Here is a 19,850-nt window from a genome sequence, read left to right as displayed (position 1 = left end):
ACTGGTTTAGATAAAGTTCAGCGTATTGGGTGTTTGTGTATTTCAGGCGCATTCAGCAAGACAGGAACAAATTCCCTTAATGTCATGATGCATCTATTGCCTTTAGACATTTTGGCCAAACAGTCAGCTGCAACAACGGCTGTGCGGTTGCGCGAACTATCGCTGTGGTCGGAAAATGGTTACGGTCACAGTTCTGTCCTCAAAATAATGTCAGATGTGCCTAACGTAGTGGATTACACTTTGGCGAGTCCACTTTTCGACAAAAAGTTTGAGACTCTAATCCCCAACAGTGAGGCGTGGTGCACACAGACCCCGGGGAATAAAGAATATATAGATTTCTACACTGATGGCTCCAAATTGGATGGACAAGTGGGTTTCGGAGTATATTCTAATGATCTGGAACTTCAAATAGCGAAAAGATTACCTAATCACTGTAGTGTTTTTCAGGCTGAAATATTAGCAATAAGAGAGGTGGAGAATTGGCAGAGAAGTAATGTTCCAAAAATGTGGGCATTAATATATACTCAGACAGTCAACCTGCAATAAAATCCTTGGACTCTGTGTTCCTCAACTCGAAAACGGCCATCGATTGCCGCAAATCTCTCAATGAGATGGCTGAGCAGTACAATATTCACCTAATATGGGTGCCTGGCCATAGGAACATACCGGGGAACTGCGAAGCGGATGAGTTGGCAAGGCTAGGGACTACCTTACATATTCCAGGGGAACTAGAATTTGTTGGTATGCCCCTAGCTACCTGCAAGCTCATGCTGCGTGAGAAGGCTGTTATGATGGCAAATGTTCGATGGGAGAATTGCAAGGGTTGTAACGACACCAAGCAAATATGGCCCCATTTCAACTTAAACCGCACACTAGATATGCTAATGTTCTCGAGACGTCAGGTATCACTCCTGATATCTGCTATAACGGGTCGCTGCCTGATAGGAGATTTTGCAAAAACTATTGGCGCGAAGTATAATGACTATCGTATGAGCTGTCATGATGCGGAGGAAAAAGAATCAATTAAACACCTCTTGTGTGAGTGTCCTGCATTTTGTGTAAAGCGCAAGCAACTTTTAGGAGCATATAGCTTCAGATTACTGGCGGATCTGGAAAACGTTAACTTAAGCAGTCTGCTAATATTTTTGGAAAAATCTGGTTGGTTCAACAAAGAAAAATAATCAAGAAGGTTCAGCGGTTAAAACTAGAAGTGCCCATATGTAATAGGTACTTTTAGTTAATGTGGTATCACAATGGACTGAATAGTCTAAGTGAGCCTGAATCTTAATCGGGCTGCCACTTTAACCTAACCTAGTATCGCCAATAATGGTATATCGATATATCTTATCAAAATCAAATGTTACCAACAAAAAGGGAGTCAATCCCCCTTAGGCCAGGTGCATTACTATAGAGGGGTCGAAATTGTAATTCCACTATAGAATACCCTTAGATGGAGTTTAATTTATATTTGCTTATTTTCCTTATTAAGAAAGCGCCTTATCCCCAGAACTTGATGTAAATAGTATAAACCAATTGTCATTTTATTAAATTAATTTTATTAATTAAAATTAAACAAATATTAACCATCAAAATCAGATTCTTCGGTATCTAACTCTAATTCCGTCCCTCTGTGTTTGTTGTTCGCAGGATTCCGGTGGCAATTATTAACCGATTTTGATAAAATTTGGTACAACATGTTTTCTTGGTCAAAGGACAAACACGGTTGAATTTGGAAAAAATGGATCAAAGTTGCATATAGCCCCCATATATATGTATCGCCCGATTTCGACAAATTAGACCATACTGCGCTTATTTACCACCCGATTGTCTTCAAATTTAACACAAAGTAATTTTCTATAGTACCCTTAAAGTGTGCAAATTCGGTTCAGATTTAGATATAGCTACCATATATATGTATCGCCCGATTTTCCAAAATTTGACTATAAAACCCTTACATTTATTTTAGTATGGGCAAGTTTGGGCAGACAAACTTTACAGCACGTAAAAGTATACTTCCTCACGAACAATAATAAGCAAACATTTTCATTAAAAATCGTTAACATTTCTAGTTCTATTCCTCCCAAATATACGTATGTGTTACAATTTTCACATATAAACCGCACTTTTGAATCCATAAATTCAAGTTCAAAAACAAAAATATTTTGTAAAGTCTTTACAACATTTTGAACTACTAAACCTCCTCTTAAAATCTACATTTAAAAGTTTTCTTTATTCACTTTTATTGCGAAAAAAATTAAGCACGAAATTTGTCAATGTTTGTTCGCCTTGATTAAACGCAACTGGCATACATTTTGGTAAACATTGGCAGCCTTTTTCTCCTGAACAGGGTTGCCAAGTTTTAAATTAACTTTCGATTTTTACTATCCAAGATGTTCTATAGTAATTTCAATTGGAATATCCAATAATTTTTCATTTTGAAAATTTGACTTTTTGCCGCTGTTTTGCGATTTCCGCCCATAGTGCAATGTAATGTTGAACATTTTTTCGGAATCTTCCGAACATATCTGGATATATGTAAAAAAAAAAAACAAAAAAAAAAACTTTGGTCGGAGCGGGGATCGAACCCACGACCCATGGCATGCAAGTCGGACATAGCAACCACTGCACCACGGTGCCAAACTAAATGTTTGTTTCTGTTAAATAAACTTAGTTTATTCGGTTCGTGGGCGCCGCAAGCTATGCTATATAAATATAACATGTATGGATATTTATCTATTGATGACCATAACAGGTACATAGCTCAGTGGTTAGTGTGTTGGCTTACAAAGTGCATGGTCCGCGGTTCAATTCTCCGTCCAGGCGAAAGGTAAAACAAATTTTAAAAATTTATAAAATCGTATAATTTCTCCTACATTGTTGGTATTACAGGAAAAGGTGTTAAGAACTAAAAAACATCGTGGATGTGAGAAAGATGTGAGGGAAAATGTAATTAGCAAGAAAACAATGTTTTTTTGAGTTTGTCCTTATGAAATTGTTTTTACATCCTGGAAAAGTATAAACGTTTATCATAAAAAGTATATACTTTCTCCCAAATACACTTCCTTACAGCGAAAAGCAAATGAGAAACGAACTTTGTTTGTCTAAAATTTCGTTTGGGAGGAAAGAATTATTTTTTTGCGTGTATATATTCATGCAATTTAAAAATTCCTGATTTTAAAAATGACAATTTCCGACAGGTTAAATAATGTACAATGCAAAACCTTATGGCTATATGGAAAATCACATGCGTCCTTTGACAAAATTGGTAAATTTATCCATTGGTATCATTTAAAGCAACCACAAAACCGCCAATTCATTTGGCATTTAGGCTTGACGTTCACCAGATTAGTGGTAAAAAAAATTCTCTAATTTACTAATTGAATTTCTCTACCATTATCATAGAAGTTTGTTATTGAAATACATTTTACCAAACATGTTTTGAATTTAAGGCTAAACAAAAAACTATAGTCGTTTGAGAGCATTTTGTAATTTCAACTAAATTAACATTTATTTATGCAATGTGGTTGGCTAGCTAGGAGGATAAACCAAAAGTTTGAAATTTAAAATAAATTGAGTGTTAAATTAACTACACTATAATTTGATTTATAAAATCAAAAGTTTGGTCTAAATAATTGACTATATTATAATAGGTTAATTAAATATATGATGAAATTTAAACTAAAAGAAATATCTACCAATCGTTTTAATATGACCAAACATACTGTGATAATTTAAACAATACATTCAAAACAAATAATCTCAAACAATTTTTTTCAGAAAAAAATTGGAGCACATTTTTTAAAAAGAAAAACCGTAAACAATATTTTATAGCAAAAATCGTTAACTAATTTTTGAAAGCAAAAATTTCGTAACATATTTTATAGGAACAAATTGCCGAAATAAATTTTTATATTATTATAGGAAAATTAGAAACATATTTTTATGTTATATGAAAAAAGTCGAAATAAAATTTTTATAGAAAATAAATTTGGGACAAATCAAAAAAAGTCGGGATAAATTTTTATAGAAAAAAATAGGAGCACATTTATTTAGAGAAAAAACGTAACAAATTTTTTAATACAAAAAAACTACTAACAGTTTTTTTTTAATAGAAAACATTTTGACTCAGTTAAAAAATTAAATTTTTTTTAAAGAAAAACTAAATACTAGGATCAAGTTTATATACAAAAAACAAGTATATACGGCCGTAAGTTCGGCCAGGCCGAATCTTATGTACCCTCCACCGTGGATTGCGTAGAAACTTCTACTTAAGACTGTCATCCACAAATTTCAACTCACATGGTTGTTAAATATCATATACTACCACCACGTACCAAATTTCAACCAGATCGGATGAATTTTACTTCTCCAAAAGGCACCGGAGGTCAAATCTGGGGATCGGTTTATATGGGAGCTATATATTATTATGGACTGATAGGAACCAATTCCTGCATGGTTTTTGGATCCCCTATACTAACATCACGTACCAAATTTCAACCGAATGGGAAGAATTTTGCTCTTCCAAGGTGCTCCGGAGGTCAAATCTGGGGATCGGTTTATATGGGGCCTATATATAGTTATGGACCGATTTTGACCAATTTTTGCATGGGTGTTTGAGGCCATATGTTAACACCACATACCAAATTTCAACCGAATCGGTTGAATTTTGCTCTTCCAAGAGGCTCCAAAACCAAATCTCGGGTTCGGTTTATATGGGGACTATATATGATTATGGACTGATATGGACCACTTTTGGCATTGTTGTTGGATACCATATACTAACATCACGTACCAAATTTCAACAGAATCGGATAAATTTTGCTCTTCCAAGGGGCTCCGGAGGTCAAATGTGGGGATAGGTTTATATGGGGGCTATATATTATTATGGACCGATTTCGACCAATTTTTGCATGGGCGTTTGAGGCCATATATTAACACCACGTACCAAATTTCAATTGAATCAGATGAATTTTGGTCTTCCAAGAGGCTCCGGAGGTCAAATCTGGTGATCGGTTTTTATGGGGGCTATATATAATTATGGACCGATGTGAACCAATTTTTGCATGGTTATTAGAGACCATATATTAACATCATGTACCAAATTTCACCCCGATCGGATGAAATTTGCTTCTCTTAGTGCCAAATCTGGAGATCGGTTTATATGGGGGCTATATATAATTATGGACCGATGTGGACCAATTTTGGCATGGTTGTTAGAGACCATATACTAACTCCATGTACCAAATTTCAGCCGGATCGGATGTATATCGTCTCTAACAACCGTGCAAAAATTGGTATATATCGGTCCATAATTATATATAGCCCCCAAATAATCGATCGCCAGATTTGTCATCCGATCCGGTTGAAATTTGCAACGTGTTGTTAGTATAAGGCCGCTAATAACCATGCCAAAATTGGTCCATATCGGTCTATAGTTATATCCGGCCGATCCCCAATCACACAAAAATTGGTCCATATCGGTTCATAATCATGGTTGCCACTCGAGCCAAAAATAATCTACCAAAATTTTATTTTTATAGAAAACATTGTCAAAATGTTATTTCTATAGAAAATCTTGTCAAAATTTTATTTCTAAAGAAAATTTTGTCAAAATTTTATTTCTAAAGAAAAATTTGTCAAAATTTTATTTCTATAGAAAATTTTTTCCAAATTTTATTTCTATAGAAAATTTTTTCCAAATTTTACTTCTATAGAAAATGTTGTCAAAATTTTATTTCTATAGAAACTTTAAACTTAATTATATACGTATTTAGTCGACTTTTTATACCCTGCGCCACACTGTGGAACAGGGTATTATAAGTTAGTGCATATGTTTGTAACACCCAGAAGGAGACGAGATAGACACATGGTGTCTTTGGCAATAATGCTCAGGGTGGGTCCCTGAGTCGATATAACCATGTCCGTCTGTTCGTCTGTCCGTCCGTCTGTCTGTGAACACATTTTTGTGATCAAAATCTAGGTCGCAATTTAAGTCCAATCGCCTTTAAATTTGGCACATGTTCCTAATTTGGGTCAGAATAGAACCCTATTGAGTTTGGAAGGAATCGGTTCAGATTTAGATATAGCTCCCATATATATCTTTCGCCCGATATGCACTAGTATGGACCCAACAGCCAGAGTTTTATACCAATTTGCTTGAAATTTTGTACAAACATAACACTTAGTCGTATAGTCAAGTGTAACTGAAATCGGTTCAGATTTAGATATAGCTCCCATATATATCTTTCGCCCGATATGGACTTATATGGCCCCAGAAACCAGATTTTTGGCCGAATTTGGTTGAAATATTGCACTAGGAGTACAATTAGTAGTATAGTCAAGTGTGCAAAATTTGATTGAAATCGGTTCAGATTTAGATATTGCTCCCATATATATCTTTCGCCCGATATGGACTAATATGGTCCTAAAAGCCAGATTTTTGGCCCAATTTGGTTGACATTTTGCACAGGGAGTAGATTTAGCATTGTAGCTATGCGTGCCAAATTTGGTTAAAATCGATTCAGATTTAGATATAGCTCCCATATATATCTTTCGCCCGATATGGACTAATATAGTCCTAGAAGCCAGAGTTTTGGCCCAATTTGTTTGAAATTTTGCATTAGGAGTACAATTAGTAGTGCAGTTAAGTGTGCAAAATTTGATTGAAATCGGTTCAGATTTAGATATAGCTCCCATATATATCTTTCGCCCGATATGGACTAATACGGTTCTAATAGCCAGAGTTTTGGCCCAATTTGGTTGACATTTTGCACAGGGAGTAGATTTAACATTTGATTTGATTGAAATCGGTTCAGATTTATATATAGCTCCCATATATAGCTTTCGCCCGATTTACACTCATATGACCACAGAGGCCAATGTTTTACTCCGATTTAGTTGAAATTTTGCACAGGGAGTAGAATTAGCATTGTAGCTATGCGTGCCAAATTTGGTTGAAATCGGTTCAGATTTAGATATATCTCCCATATATAGTTTTCGCCCGATTTACACTCATATGACCACAGAGGCCAATTTTTAACTCCGATTTAGTTGAAATTTTGCACAGGGAGTACAATTGGTAGTATAGTCATGTGTGCCAAATTTGATTGAAATCGGTTTAGATTTAGATATAGCTTCCATATATATTTTTCGCCCGATATGGACTTATATGGCCCCAGAAGCCAAAGTTTTGGCTCAATTTGGTTGAAATTTTGCACTAGAAGTACAATTAGTAATATAGTCATGTGTGCCAAATTTGGTTGAAAACGGTTCAGATTTAGATATACCTCCCATATATATGTTTTTCTGATTTCACCAAAAATGGTCAAAATACCAACATTTTCCTTGTAAAATCGCCACTGAAATGACTCTAATTTTTCTAAACTTCTAATACATATATATCGAGCGATAAATCATAAATAAACTTTTGCGAAGTTTCCTTAAAATTGCTTCAGATTTAATTGTTTCCCATATTTTTTACTAACATTGTGTTCCACCCTAGTGCATTAGCCAACTTAAATTTTGAGTCTATAGATTTTGTAGAAGTCTATCAAATTCTGTCCAAATCGAGTGATGTTTAAATATATGTATTTGGGGCAAACCTTTATATATAGTACCCAACACATTTGACGGATGTGATATGGTACCGAAAATTTAGATCTACAAAGTGGTGCAGGGTATAATATAGTCGGCCCCGCCCGACTTTAGACTTTCGTTACTTGTTTTAGATTAATATATACCACGTATGGACTATGTGGTATATATTACGGTGTTAGGAAGTTTTAAGATACCTTGCTATCGGTCAGTGTTACCGCAACCCAAGTAATTCGATTGTGGATGACAGTCTTCAGTAGAAGTTTCTACGCAATCCATGGTGGAGGGTACATAAGTTTCGGCCTGGCCGAACTTGCGGCCGTATTTTATTTAATTTAATTTATTTATTATCATATGTAAAAATTTTTCTCTTCATTCCAGAACTTTATAATGGCTTACATGAACGAATCACTGCCCACAATACCAGCCACAACGGGGACATATTATTCATATACGATACCGGGTATGGATATCAGTAGTGGGTCTATGGTATTTAGTTTAATAAGTCAATTTCTGGGTGTAATAACACCAGAAGAATTGCCATTAGGTAAGTAAAACGCTTGGATAAAAATCGTTCAGCATGAAAATGATAATATGTGTGTGTGTTAAATTTCTTTAAGGTCAAGTTAGACAGTTACTGCATTCAAATTTAACCACATATGAATTTGTCACAAATGTAGGTATTCCAAATGAGAATATAAAAAAATTCCAACATTTAATTTACTTTTTGTTTTTCCTATAAAGGCTATAAAAGTTGAATCGGGCTTTATAGCCTTGATGAGTATATTTGTGATCTTGGCTTTGGTGCCATTATTAGCTGCCTGCTGTTGGTGTTGCTGTAGTCGTAAGCCAGGTGATGATGAAGAATTTGCCCGTAATGCTGCCATGACAAATGAGTCCTTGGAACAAAGTCTTTTGTGTCGTAAAAATGCCTCGATTACAACATTGTGGATAGTTTTCTTATTCCTAAGGTAAGCCGATGCAATGGAGAGGTTCCGCCACGAATACCTAGGCAATAAGCAATGGCCTTGTATTCTGGGATGATGTTAATCATGGTCATGACGATCTCTATAACGAATTTTCTTTGTTTTTTTTTTGTGTTTTACCACAGCTTAAGTGATTTGTGTATTTTTTATGCCAATAGCCGTTTGGCCAGTACCGTAGAGATGACACCCGAAATGATCAAATCAACCGTGCATGACATGGAGGTATTCCTTAAGGACACCCATTTACAAATAAAGCATAAACTTGATAATGGTTTTCATGTGTCAGTGGAAAAAGTTGTCAAAGATTTGGAAGGTTAGTAAACGAGAAATGGAAAGAGATGTTAACGACCATGGGAAAATATCAAACTATTTTACAACTTTATACCTCTACCATTTCGATTTTATTATGGGATCTTTTGCCGATGTGATATTGGTGTGACCATCACCAGGAGTTATAAAGTTGGTCTTTGATACTATGGTCTTTGCATTTCTTATGATTTTTTTTTCAGCTCGTTTTTGTGTGACATAAACGCCATCATTCATATGTGTTTTGTCCTTTCTGTGTCGTTTCATTATTTTCGTTTTCTGGGCCATTGCATATCCCTCCATCCATTAGATGTGGATGTTTTACTTGGTGAACCAATTCAAGCGGAAATTTCAGCACATACTGGCATTGAGTTGGCCTATGACTCTTTGGCAACCTTAAGTTTGGGTAAGTAATAAAAAATTGATTCATTTCTGGCAAAAATAAAAACTAACCACACAAGCTGTAAGTAAGTTGTGACCAGCAAAAACAAAGTGAGCGAAAAAAGTGGAACAGTAGTTACGATGTCTGATAATACAAACTCACTTTCGAGGATATTTATCCAACAAAATAATCTACCAAAATTTGAAGAAAATTTTACCAAACAAAAACATTTTATATTGACAAATTTTATTTTCATATCAAATTCTGCTAAAATTTTATTTTTAAAGAACATTTTGTCAAACTTTTATTTCTATACAAAATTTTATCAAAATATTATTTCTATAGAAAATTTTGTCAAAATTTTATTTCTATAGAAAATTTTGTCAAAAATTTATTTCTTTGGAAAATTTTGTTAAAATTTTACTTCTTTAGAAAATTATGTCAAAATTTTATATCTCTAAAAAATTTTTTCAAAATTTTATTTCTATAGAAAATTTTTTCAAAATTTTATTTCTGTAGACAATTTTCTCAAAATTTTGTTTCTATAAAAAATTCTGTCAAAATTTTATTTCTTATAGAAAGTTTTGTCAACATTTTATTTCTATAGAAAATTTTGTCAAAAATTTATTTCTTTGGAAAATTTTGTCAAAATTTTATTTCTTTAGAAAATTTAGTCAAAATTTTATTTCTATAGAAAATTTTGTCAAAATTTTATTTCTATAGAAAATTTTGTCAAAAATGTATTTCTTTGGAAAATTTTGTTAAAATTTTATTTCTTTAGAAAATTTTGTCAAAATTTTATTTCTATAAAAAATTTTTTCAAAATTTTATTTCTATAGAAAATTTTGTCAAAATTTTATTTCTATAGAAAGTTTTGTCAACATTTTATTTCTATAGAAAATTTTGTCAAAAATTTATTTCTTTGGAAAATTTTGTCAAAATTTTATTTCTTTAGAAAATTTAGTCAAAATTTTATTTCTATAGAAAATTTTGTCAAAATTTTATTTCTATAGAAAATGTTGTCATAATTTTATTTCTATAGAAAATTTTGTCAAAATTGTATTCCTATCGAAATTTTTTTTAAATTGCATTTCTATAAAAAATTTTGTCAAACTGTTATTTCTATAGAAAATTTTGTCAAAATTTTATTTCTATTGAAAATTTTGTCAAAATTTGATTTCGATAGAAAATTTTGTCATAATTTTATTTCTATAGAAAATTTTGTCAAAATTTTATTTCCATAGAAAATTTTATTTCTATAGAAAATTTTATTTTTAAACAAAATTTTGTCCAAATTTTATTTTTATAGAAAATTTTGTCAAAATTTTATTTCCATAGAATATTTTGTCAAAATTTTATTTCTATAGAAAATTTTGTCAAAATTTTATTTCTATAGAAAATTTTGTCAGAATTTTATTTCTATAGAAAATTTTGTCAAAAATTTATTTCTTTGGAAAATGTTGTTAAAATTTTATTTCTTTAGAAAATGATGTCAAAATTTTATTTCGATAAAAATTTTTTAAAAATTTTATTTCTTTGAAAAATTTTGTCAAAATCTTATTTCTTTAGAAAATGTTGTCCAAATTTTATTTCTATAGAAAATTTTGTCAAAATTTTATTTCTGTAAAAATTTTTGTCAAAATTTTATTTCTATAGGGTAGAGGAGTATAGAGTGGCAGTCCGGATGGCGTGGGAATAATAACCAGCTACCTAGAAATGAGAGCACATCTGCGCGAATAAGAGCAGCAGAAAATGGTACATGTAGGGCGTGTTTAGTGGAGGATGAGTCCTAGCAACACTACCATTGTTACTGTTCCTCCTTTACTACGCTAAGAACTAACCATGTTGGTGAAGAGGTAATTCCGGGCCTGACCCGGATCCGGACTGGAAACAGAAACTGAAAACAAATTAGGGAATTCGTTAGAGACACAGAGTTCCTGGAATAAAATATATGAACGATGGCCAAAAGCAGTTAGAGCGCACAACAACCCGAATACTGGTTTGGGTGTAATTTAGCCGACATGAGACAGGGAAACCTTGATGCTCTTTTCAACCTAACCTAGATTGAGTATAAGAGCAGGCCGTTATTTCAGGCTCAATTAGACTATTCAGTCCATTCACAGTGGTGAATTTCTCTCTTATTAATGACAGTTGTCTAGTCCAAACGGTGTTTCATATTAAGGCGAAACTACTTAGAGAAGCTTTGAAACATTCAGAAATATTGTCAACATTACATAGAGGCGATAATCCACCGCTACGAAACTTTTTGGTGTTCGGCTGACACTGGGGTTTAACCCATGTCCCTTTGTATGAAAGGCTGACATGCCAGCCATTAAGGTAGAATTACATACCATGCGTTCAATGCGTACAATGCGTACAATGCGTCCGATGAATGAAGAGTTGAAATTTTTCTTTGAAATCAAAAGCTCGAATAGTCTGCCGCAAACAGAAAAAAATCAACCCTTCCATCAACGCACGGATTGACGCATGGTATGTAATTCAACCTTTACACTGTGGTGACTAGATGCTCACCACAGTGTAAAAGATCGGTCCACACTGGTATTTGGGAATTTGAAATACATCTATATTGGACCGATTCGGCACACCAATTTGTTGACCTAAAATACCTCTAGCTTTCCACTGTAATACAATAAATTTCAATAAACTCTTACCCGAACTAATGATTCGAATTTGACCCAATTTTAACCACAACCATCCGAACACAATTTAAATCCCTACTCTATCCATCAATACCAAAATTATTAAAATTATGTTTCTCTCTTTACTCAAGATGTTAATCATACCACTGTCAATGTTTTAGTCCTTTTATAAATTATCGCAAAACCTGTAACATTGAACACCAAACATTATCCATACTCACACATAAATATAAGAAAAAAATAAATCAATTTACGAAGGATAAAGAAGCAAATACATAGATGACCTACTAAAATGACACAGAGACAGCTTGTAGAGGGCATCAAAACTTATAATTCAAGTATTTTTACAGTTCATTTCCAATAAAATATTGATTGAATATTCATTGTAGAGAGAGAGAAAAAAGAAGAATAAATCTATTGGGCTCATAAGTCATACACGTTTTTTAAACTCCATATATTGGCAAAATTTTTAAATGATTTATTTTAATAACAAAATATCAAGGACTTATATTTTTCTTCTCTGTTTTTAAATTTTAGCAAATGCTGAACTTATCTATCGTGTTCTAATGCTACAAGAGACCGTTGGAAGAGCCTTGAAAATCTCTCAAGAAGCTTCTGCCCGTATGGAAGAGCTACAAATACAATTATCGGTTTTACAACGTCAATGTACTTATCGTGATCGACCGTTATGTGATACGTTACGCATACGTAGTTTTGAAGAGAATGGTATAATAGATGCTCTTAAAACGGTAAGTGGCCAAAGTCAGAAAGAGAGGGGCAGTTTATTTGGGTCCCTTTTGTTGTTTTGTTTATCAAGAACCATTGCCTTAATTACATTAGGTTTGGTATTAAGACAGTGATTGACAGACAGAGATTTTTAATTGAATTTGGAATTAAGTAAAAACGAAATTTACTTCGATATTAAGTTTTCTAATTTGTTAAATTAATAATCTATTTAAAGACCCTTTCATTACTAATACTCCTTATGAATTCCACACAGAAAACGTTTTGGAGAGTAAGAGCAAACGCCGCGTAGTCTCTTTGCCCATCACTGTATTAAGATAGCCCTGTGGGTATAACGATTTTTGATAATTATCCCAAATTCTTACTGGAAGGCAGCAAGAGAGAGAGAGAGAGAGCCAGAGAAATTTTAAATTGGAGCAATGGAGAAGTTTTTGTTGGAAAATTATATTTTATATTTTGTGGAAAATTAGCTGCACGGATTCGACATATATTGAAAAATTAGCTTGTACTAAAGCCATTGAAGTTCCATAAAGTAAAAGAGCTCACCGATGCACCAAAACAAGATAGACTGGAAAAAGCCAAGGATTGGTTTCGCTTGCACGAAAAAGGCCAGTTAACCGAATTTGATTTCCTCCAATGAGCTTTGTGAACTAACAAAATAATCGGATTTACTTGCCAAAGAGGTCAGGTGAAAATTTACACCTTCGACTGGAGACCAAACCTCAAGCGCTGTCGACGGTAATATGATCGCTCCTATTCATCGATCGTGGGGTCAAAATAAATTCCCAATATTATCGAGAAAATGTCCTAAAGACAGTATTGAAACCTTGGACATACAAACCTTTGGACCGGAAATCATGTATATTCCAACAGGCCATATTTCATCCCAAAGCTAGTCAAATCGAACAAATCTAAACCGATTCCAAAATTTTATGTTTTATCCCTGAATGTCTTCGGATCACGGTTGTCACAGTTGGTAGTAAGCTACCAAAGACGGTAGATTTGTTACCGTTTACTGTTAGATTGATAGAATTCTTTATGTTTTGGTAGATTTTTACAAAATTTTCCATAAAAATAAAATTTTGACAAAATGTTCAAAAAAAATTAAATTTGGACAAAATTTTCTATTGAAATAAAATTTGGACAAAATTTTCTATCAAAATAAAATTTTGACTATATTTTCTATAGAAATAAAATTTTGAAATAATTATCTATTGAAATAATATTTTGACGACATTTTCTATAGAAATAAAATTAGGACAAAATTTTCTATATAAATAAAATTTTGACGACATTTTCTACAGAAATAAGATTTGGACAAAATTTTCTATTGAAGATATTTTTGTTTGGTAGTTTTTTGGTAGAATTTTCTTCAATTTTTGGTGGATTTTGACGACATTTTCTACAGAAATAAAATTTTGACAATATTTTCTATAGAATTAAAATTTTGACAAAATTTTCTATAAAAATAAAATTTGGACAAAATTTTCTAGAGAAATAAAACTTTGACAAAATTTTCTATAGAAACAAAATTTTGACAAAATTTTCTATAGAAATGAAATTTTGACAAAATTTTCTATAGGAATAAAATTTGGGCAAAGTTTTCTATAGAAATAAAATTTTGAAAAAATTTTCTATAAAAATAAAATTTGGACAAAATTTTCTAGAGAAATAAAATTTTGAACAAATTTTCTATAGAAATAAAATTTGAACAACATTTTTCATAGAAATAAAATTTTGACAAAATTTGCTAAAATAAAATTTTGATAAAATTTTCTATAAAAATAAAATATGGACAAAATTTTCTATAGAAATAAAATGTGGACAAAATTTTCTATAGAAACTAAATTTTGAAAAAATTTTCTATAGAAATGAGATTTTCACAAAATTTTCTATAGAAATGAGATTTTGACGACATTTTCTATAGAAATAAAATTTGGACAAAATTTTCTATAAAAATAAAATTTGGACAAAATTTTCTATAGAAATAAAACTTTGACGACATTTTCTCCAGAAATAAAATTTGGACAAAATTTTCTATAGAAATAAAATTTTAACAAAATTTTCTATAGAAATAAAATTTTAACAAAATTTTCTATAGAAATGAAATTTTTCCAAATTTTCTATAGAAATAAAATTTTGACAACATTTTCTATAAAAATGAGATTTTGACAAAATTTTCTATAGAAATAAAATTTTGAAAAAAATTTTCTATAGAAATAAAATTTGGACAACATTTTCTATGGAAATAAAATTTTAACAAATTTTTTATAGAAATAAAACTTTGACAAAATTTTCTATAGAAAAAAAAAATTGACAAAATTTTCTATATAAATACAATTTGGACAAAATTTTCTATAAAAATAAAATATGGACAAAATTTTCTATAGAAATAAAATTTTGACAACATTTTCTATAAAAATGAGATTTTGACAAAATTTTCTATAGAAATAAAATTTTGAAAAAAATTTTCTATAGAAATAAAATTTGGACAACATTTTCTATGGAAATAAAATTTTAACAAATTTTTTATAGAAATAAAACTTTGACAAAATTTTCTATAGAAAAAAAATTTGACAAAATTTTCTATATAAATACAATTTGGACAAAATTTTCTATAAAAATAAAATATGGACAAAATTTTCTATACAAATAAAATTTTGACAAAATTTTCTATTGAAATAAAATTAAAAAAAAAATTATATAGAAATAAAATTTGGACCACATTTTCTATGGAAATAAAATTTTGACAAATTTTTTATAGAAATAAAACTTTGACGAAATTTTCTATAGAAATAAAATTTTGTTTTGTTTTTTATTGTTAGTTTGTACTTCAATCCTATTTGTTGTGTTGATCTCAGCTTTAAAACCATTGTGTTGACTAAACTACGAGAGTAGCTTTACCAACGGAGGAAAAGAATGTTTGTCAAATTTATTTTGGCAAAGCCCTATAGACTGCAAGATGGTTGGATGGACGCACGTTTCGGAATTACCACATTCCTCATCAGCATCCTCTACTTGGTGCAAAACTATCAACCAATTATCAGAATAAATTCAGGCAGTTCACTAAACCCAAGGTGAACCACATTTGAACCTTCCGAAAAAAGGTTTATGATAGCCGGCTTATGCCGAAATAAATTCAAACAAACATTTCTCTTTTCCGTTGCCACCATCAAATCATTGATTTGAGTGCAGTTGGCTGGGTTTATTTTGAGCGTGCTTCCTCTTACTTCATTCGTGTTTTCTTTTTAATTGTTAGTTTGTACTTCAATCCTATTTGTTGTGTTGATCTCAGCTTTAAAACCATTGTGTTGACTAAACTACGAGAGTAGCTTTATCAACGGAAAAGAATATTTGTCAAATTTATTTGGTAAAGCTACTCTCGTAGTTTAGTCAACACAATGGTTTTAAAGCTGAGATCAACACAAAAAATAGAAATAAAATTTTGACAAAATTTTCTGTAGAAATAAAATTTTAACAACATTTTCTATAGAAATGAGATTTTGACAAAATTTTCTGTAGAAATAAAATTTTGACAAAATTTTGTATAGAAATAAAATTTTGACAAAATTTTGTATAGAAATAAAATTTTTAAAAAATTTTCTATGGAAATAAAATTTGACAACATTTTCTATGGAAATAAAATTTTGACAAATTTCTTATAGAAATAAAACTTTGACGAAATTTTCTATAGAAATAAAACATTGACGACATTTTCTATAGAAATAAAATTTGAACAAAATTTTCTATTGAAATAAAATTTTGACAACATTTTCTATGAGATTTTGACAAAATTTTCTATAGAAATAAAATTTTGAAAAAATTTTCTATAGAAATAAAATTTGGACAACATTTTCTATGGAAATAAAATTTTGACAAATTTTTTATAGAAATAAAACTTTGACGAAATTGTCTATAGAAACAAAATTTTACAAAATTTGGACAAAATTTTGTATAGAAATACAATTTTGACAACATTTTCTATTGAAGATTTTTTGTTTGGTAGTTTTTTGATAGAATTTTCTCAAAATTTTGGTAGATTATTTTTGGCTCGAGTGGCAACCGTGCTTGGGATTGTAGATGTCATCGGGATATTTTGGCTGAGATAAAGTTTGGCGCATTATTGCCTTGGAGACTATTAATGGAACTCCATTCTACCAATTCTACATTATTCTGCTTCCTCTGGGAAGCATGAATAAAGGTAGCTGCGGTTACTCACTGAAATGGCGATCGGCGTTCCGATGGAGGCATTGAAATTCGAATTCGAAGGTCGCTAGAATTTATGGATTAAGCTTCTCTTCACTTCCCATTGCTTCTTATAGTCAGTTCGATCTCACCTGGGAAATTCGACCAGCGGACATAAAGGAAGATGTTTTGCCAGTGAACTTTTTTATCACGAAATTTTGCTTCAAAAATGTCAAAATGGCAACACAATTATCATGTCATTCAATTATTCTCTCTCTCACATACTATTGTTCTTCCCTCTTTTCTCTTACTCGAAAAGTTCTTAAGCAATTTCCAGAGAAAAAATAAAAGAGAAATTTCTTAATCAAGCTTTCTTATTTAACAAAATACTCTGACCTCCCTTAACGATCACTATGATTCAACGGAAGACTCAATCGTATTTTTTTTTTAATTTCTTGATACATTGTACCCTTGATATTTTATCCATATATAAAATAATATTTATTTCCTTTAATTAACATATCTTTATTTTCTTTTCCCATGCATGCTTGCGTACTCGGCGGCATTGTGAATGCATCCCCTTCAGTTGCAAGAAGATCAAACCATATTCCGCATGAGATATTTGGGTGAGATTGAATTTGGAGCCACAGTGAAAAATTTAACATCGGAAGTTGGAATGTCACGTTCGATATTCAGTAATTTCCCCCAACAAGTTAAACTCGATACGGCATATGAACGGAATTGTAAGTATTGCAAGAATGAAACGATAAATAAATATTTGACCAAAGAACATTGTTGACCGACCGACCAACAATCAACAATGGAATGGAAATGAAAATTTTAAGAAATAGTGGCCATGAGTTTGTAAGAATAAATAGAGTTTATTTGATAAAGGAAATCTATTTGGATGTGTTTGTTAGGAAAATTCAGTTTAGAAAAAAGAAGTCGTTTTCTATTTTCTAATGGAGATGGGGGTATAATATGGTTTGCCATTCCGTATGTACACAGAAAAAATATTACCAAACTATTTTCAATTAAAAAGTAGATTGAAGTCAATAAAAAAATGAACTGATGCAATACATTAAAAAAAATAAAGTCAGCTAAAAAATTAAAATTTTTACGAATTTTATTAAAATATTAATTAAATAAAAATAAATTTAAAAAATATATATCCAATAGAAAATAATAAATAACTACAAATTGCATAAAATTAATAATTGATAATTTTGTTTGGAAATAAATTATTTCATAAAATTTAGAAATAATTAATTTCATAAAATTCATAAGAAAGTGTAAACTCTTATAATAAAATTTTGACTCAAATACACAGAAAAATCCAACTCGGAAAATTCATAAATTGCAAATTTATAAGAGTTTACACTTTACTCTTACAAATTTGAAAGAAAATTATTTAATTCAAAGGTAAAATAATTATAAATAAATAAATATTAATATAATAGATAATTGATAGCCCCCAAAAAAATTAATTGAGTTTTGCGACCCAAATCAATTAATTTTTTAATTGAACCATTAATTAAATAATAGTTTAATATCGTAATTGATCCAAAAATTGTATTAAAAAAATAACCAATTTGTACCTTTCATTCCCTTTCCCTATATACATACAGATACTTTGGAACAATTGGAAAATATACGACACCGCACCACAACCAATGCACAAATGTTAACCGACACCATTAACGTCCTATTGGGCCGTCTAGGCGGCGTTTGGGATTCCATCCAGCCACACTATGATAAATTACAATTATGGTCGAATAACTATTGGACCATTGGATGGGTAGCTGGTATGGCCATTGTATGGATTCTACTCTTCTTTGTGATGTCCTATTGTTGTTTCCTATGCGAGTCGAATGTTAAGGCCGGTGTCGTACTCTTCACCGCCGTTGTCATCATATGCCTTAGCAGTTTTGGTGTAGTCATCTTTGGTATCGTTTCATTGGCCATTGGTGGCAATGCGGAAGTGTTTCTCTGTAAACCATTGTATGATTCAGGTGACAATGTTGACAATCGCATGGATAGAACAGTACCTCTTAACATGATCCCGATACAGTATGAGACAACAAACGACAATGCCTATGAGGTATTAGGTAAGTTATTCGATAGGCCAGGCTACGTTTATGAACGTGAACCTCATGGAGGCATTATTGGTGAACTATTACGGCCACATGGTGTAAATCGGGCCATTGTTGATGTTAGCTTAGCGACAGCATTAAGGTATGTCCTTGTCGACTTTGTCGTTTTTTTTTTTTTTGGATCGTATACTAGCTATGGAGTATAATAACTTTGAAGGCTGCTACTACTATGTAATGCTAGATGTTCCTTTGTGTGATTGTTTCTGTATGCTAAATAGAAAATTTTGGTAAGATTTAAAACATGAAAATGCTTTAATTGGTTAAACTTTGAAAATAACCTTAAATTTAAAAAAGAGTACCTGGTATTTAAATATCAATAAACATTGACTTGGAATTAGAAATGACTGTGCAGTGAGTAACGGATACAAGCACTTCTCATATAAGCAAGCAAAATGCACACAAGGTGGATAATAAAAATATTGCAACCACACTGAAAAAATATTGAACTAATATGGAAGATTATGCAACTTAAATTTTAGGACTCGAAATTTACCCAATATTAAGGACAAAATTCTTTAAAATAATGACATTTTAATTAAAAGAAAGTTTATACTCCTTGCTTCAAATTTTTTTTCATTAAATTTAGGACACAAATCTTGAAGTTTTGCGTCTCTATGTTGAAGTTGTAGATCTTCGAAGAAAGGCAAATGTTCCTTAAAATAAAGAAAAACATTTTTAATTTAAAGAAGTCTTTAACTCAACTGACATATTGAATTTTTAAATTTAAGATAAAAATGCTTCAAATATAGGCTAAGATTTATTTTAAAGATTTGCATCTTTGGTTTAAAGTTTTTTTTTTAGCATTAAGAAAACAGTTTTTACTTTGAAATACTTGGTATAA

At 31.1% G+C, this 19,850-nt stretch overlaps 1 protein-coding gene across 4 annotated transcripts in view; it reads left to right on the top strand.

Annotated features, from left to right (window-relative positions):
• prom (prominin) overlaps nt 1–19,850 on the top strand; it is a 101,552-nt gene that overhangs the window by 41,777 nt on the left and 39,925 nt on the right. For all 4 annotated transcript variants that reach the window (XM_075311073.1, XM_075311072.1, XM_075311070.1 and 1 more), the window contains exons 2-9: nt 7,975–8,140; nt 8,214–8,269; nt 8,338–8,564; nt 8,705–8,892; nt 9,196–9,291; nt 12,465–12,676; nt 17,443–17,599; nt 18,485–19,091. In XM_075311073.1, the coding sequence (XP_075167188.1) occupies nt 7,984–8,140; nt 8,214–8,269; nt 8,338–8,564; nt 8,705–8,892; nt 9,196–9,291; nt 12,465–12,676; nt 17,443–17,599; nt 18,485–19,091 (1,700 nt within the window). In that variant the 5' untranslated portion in view covers nt 7,975–7,983. The remainder of the gene's footprint in view (nt 1–7,974; nt 8,141–8,213; nt 8,270–8,337; nt 8,565–8,704; nt 8,893–9,195; nt 9,292–12,464; nt 12,677–17,442; nt 17,600–18,484; nt 19,092–19,850) is intronic.

This window comes from Haematobia irritans, chromosome 5, assembly GCF_050003625.1.
Source record: "Haematobia irritans isolate KBUSLIRL chromosome 5, ASM5000362v1, whole genome shotgun sequence".
Classification (NCBI taxonomy): domain Eukaryota; kingdom Metazoa; phylum Arthropoda; class Insecta; order Diptera; family Muscidae; genus Haematobia; species Haematobia irritans.
This window is presented reverse-complemented; position numbering and strand designations above follow the sequence as displayed.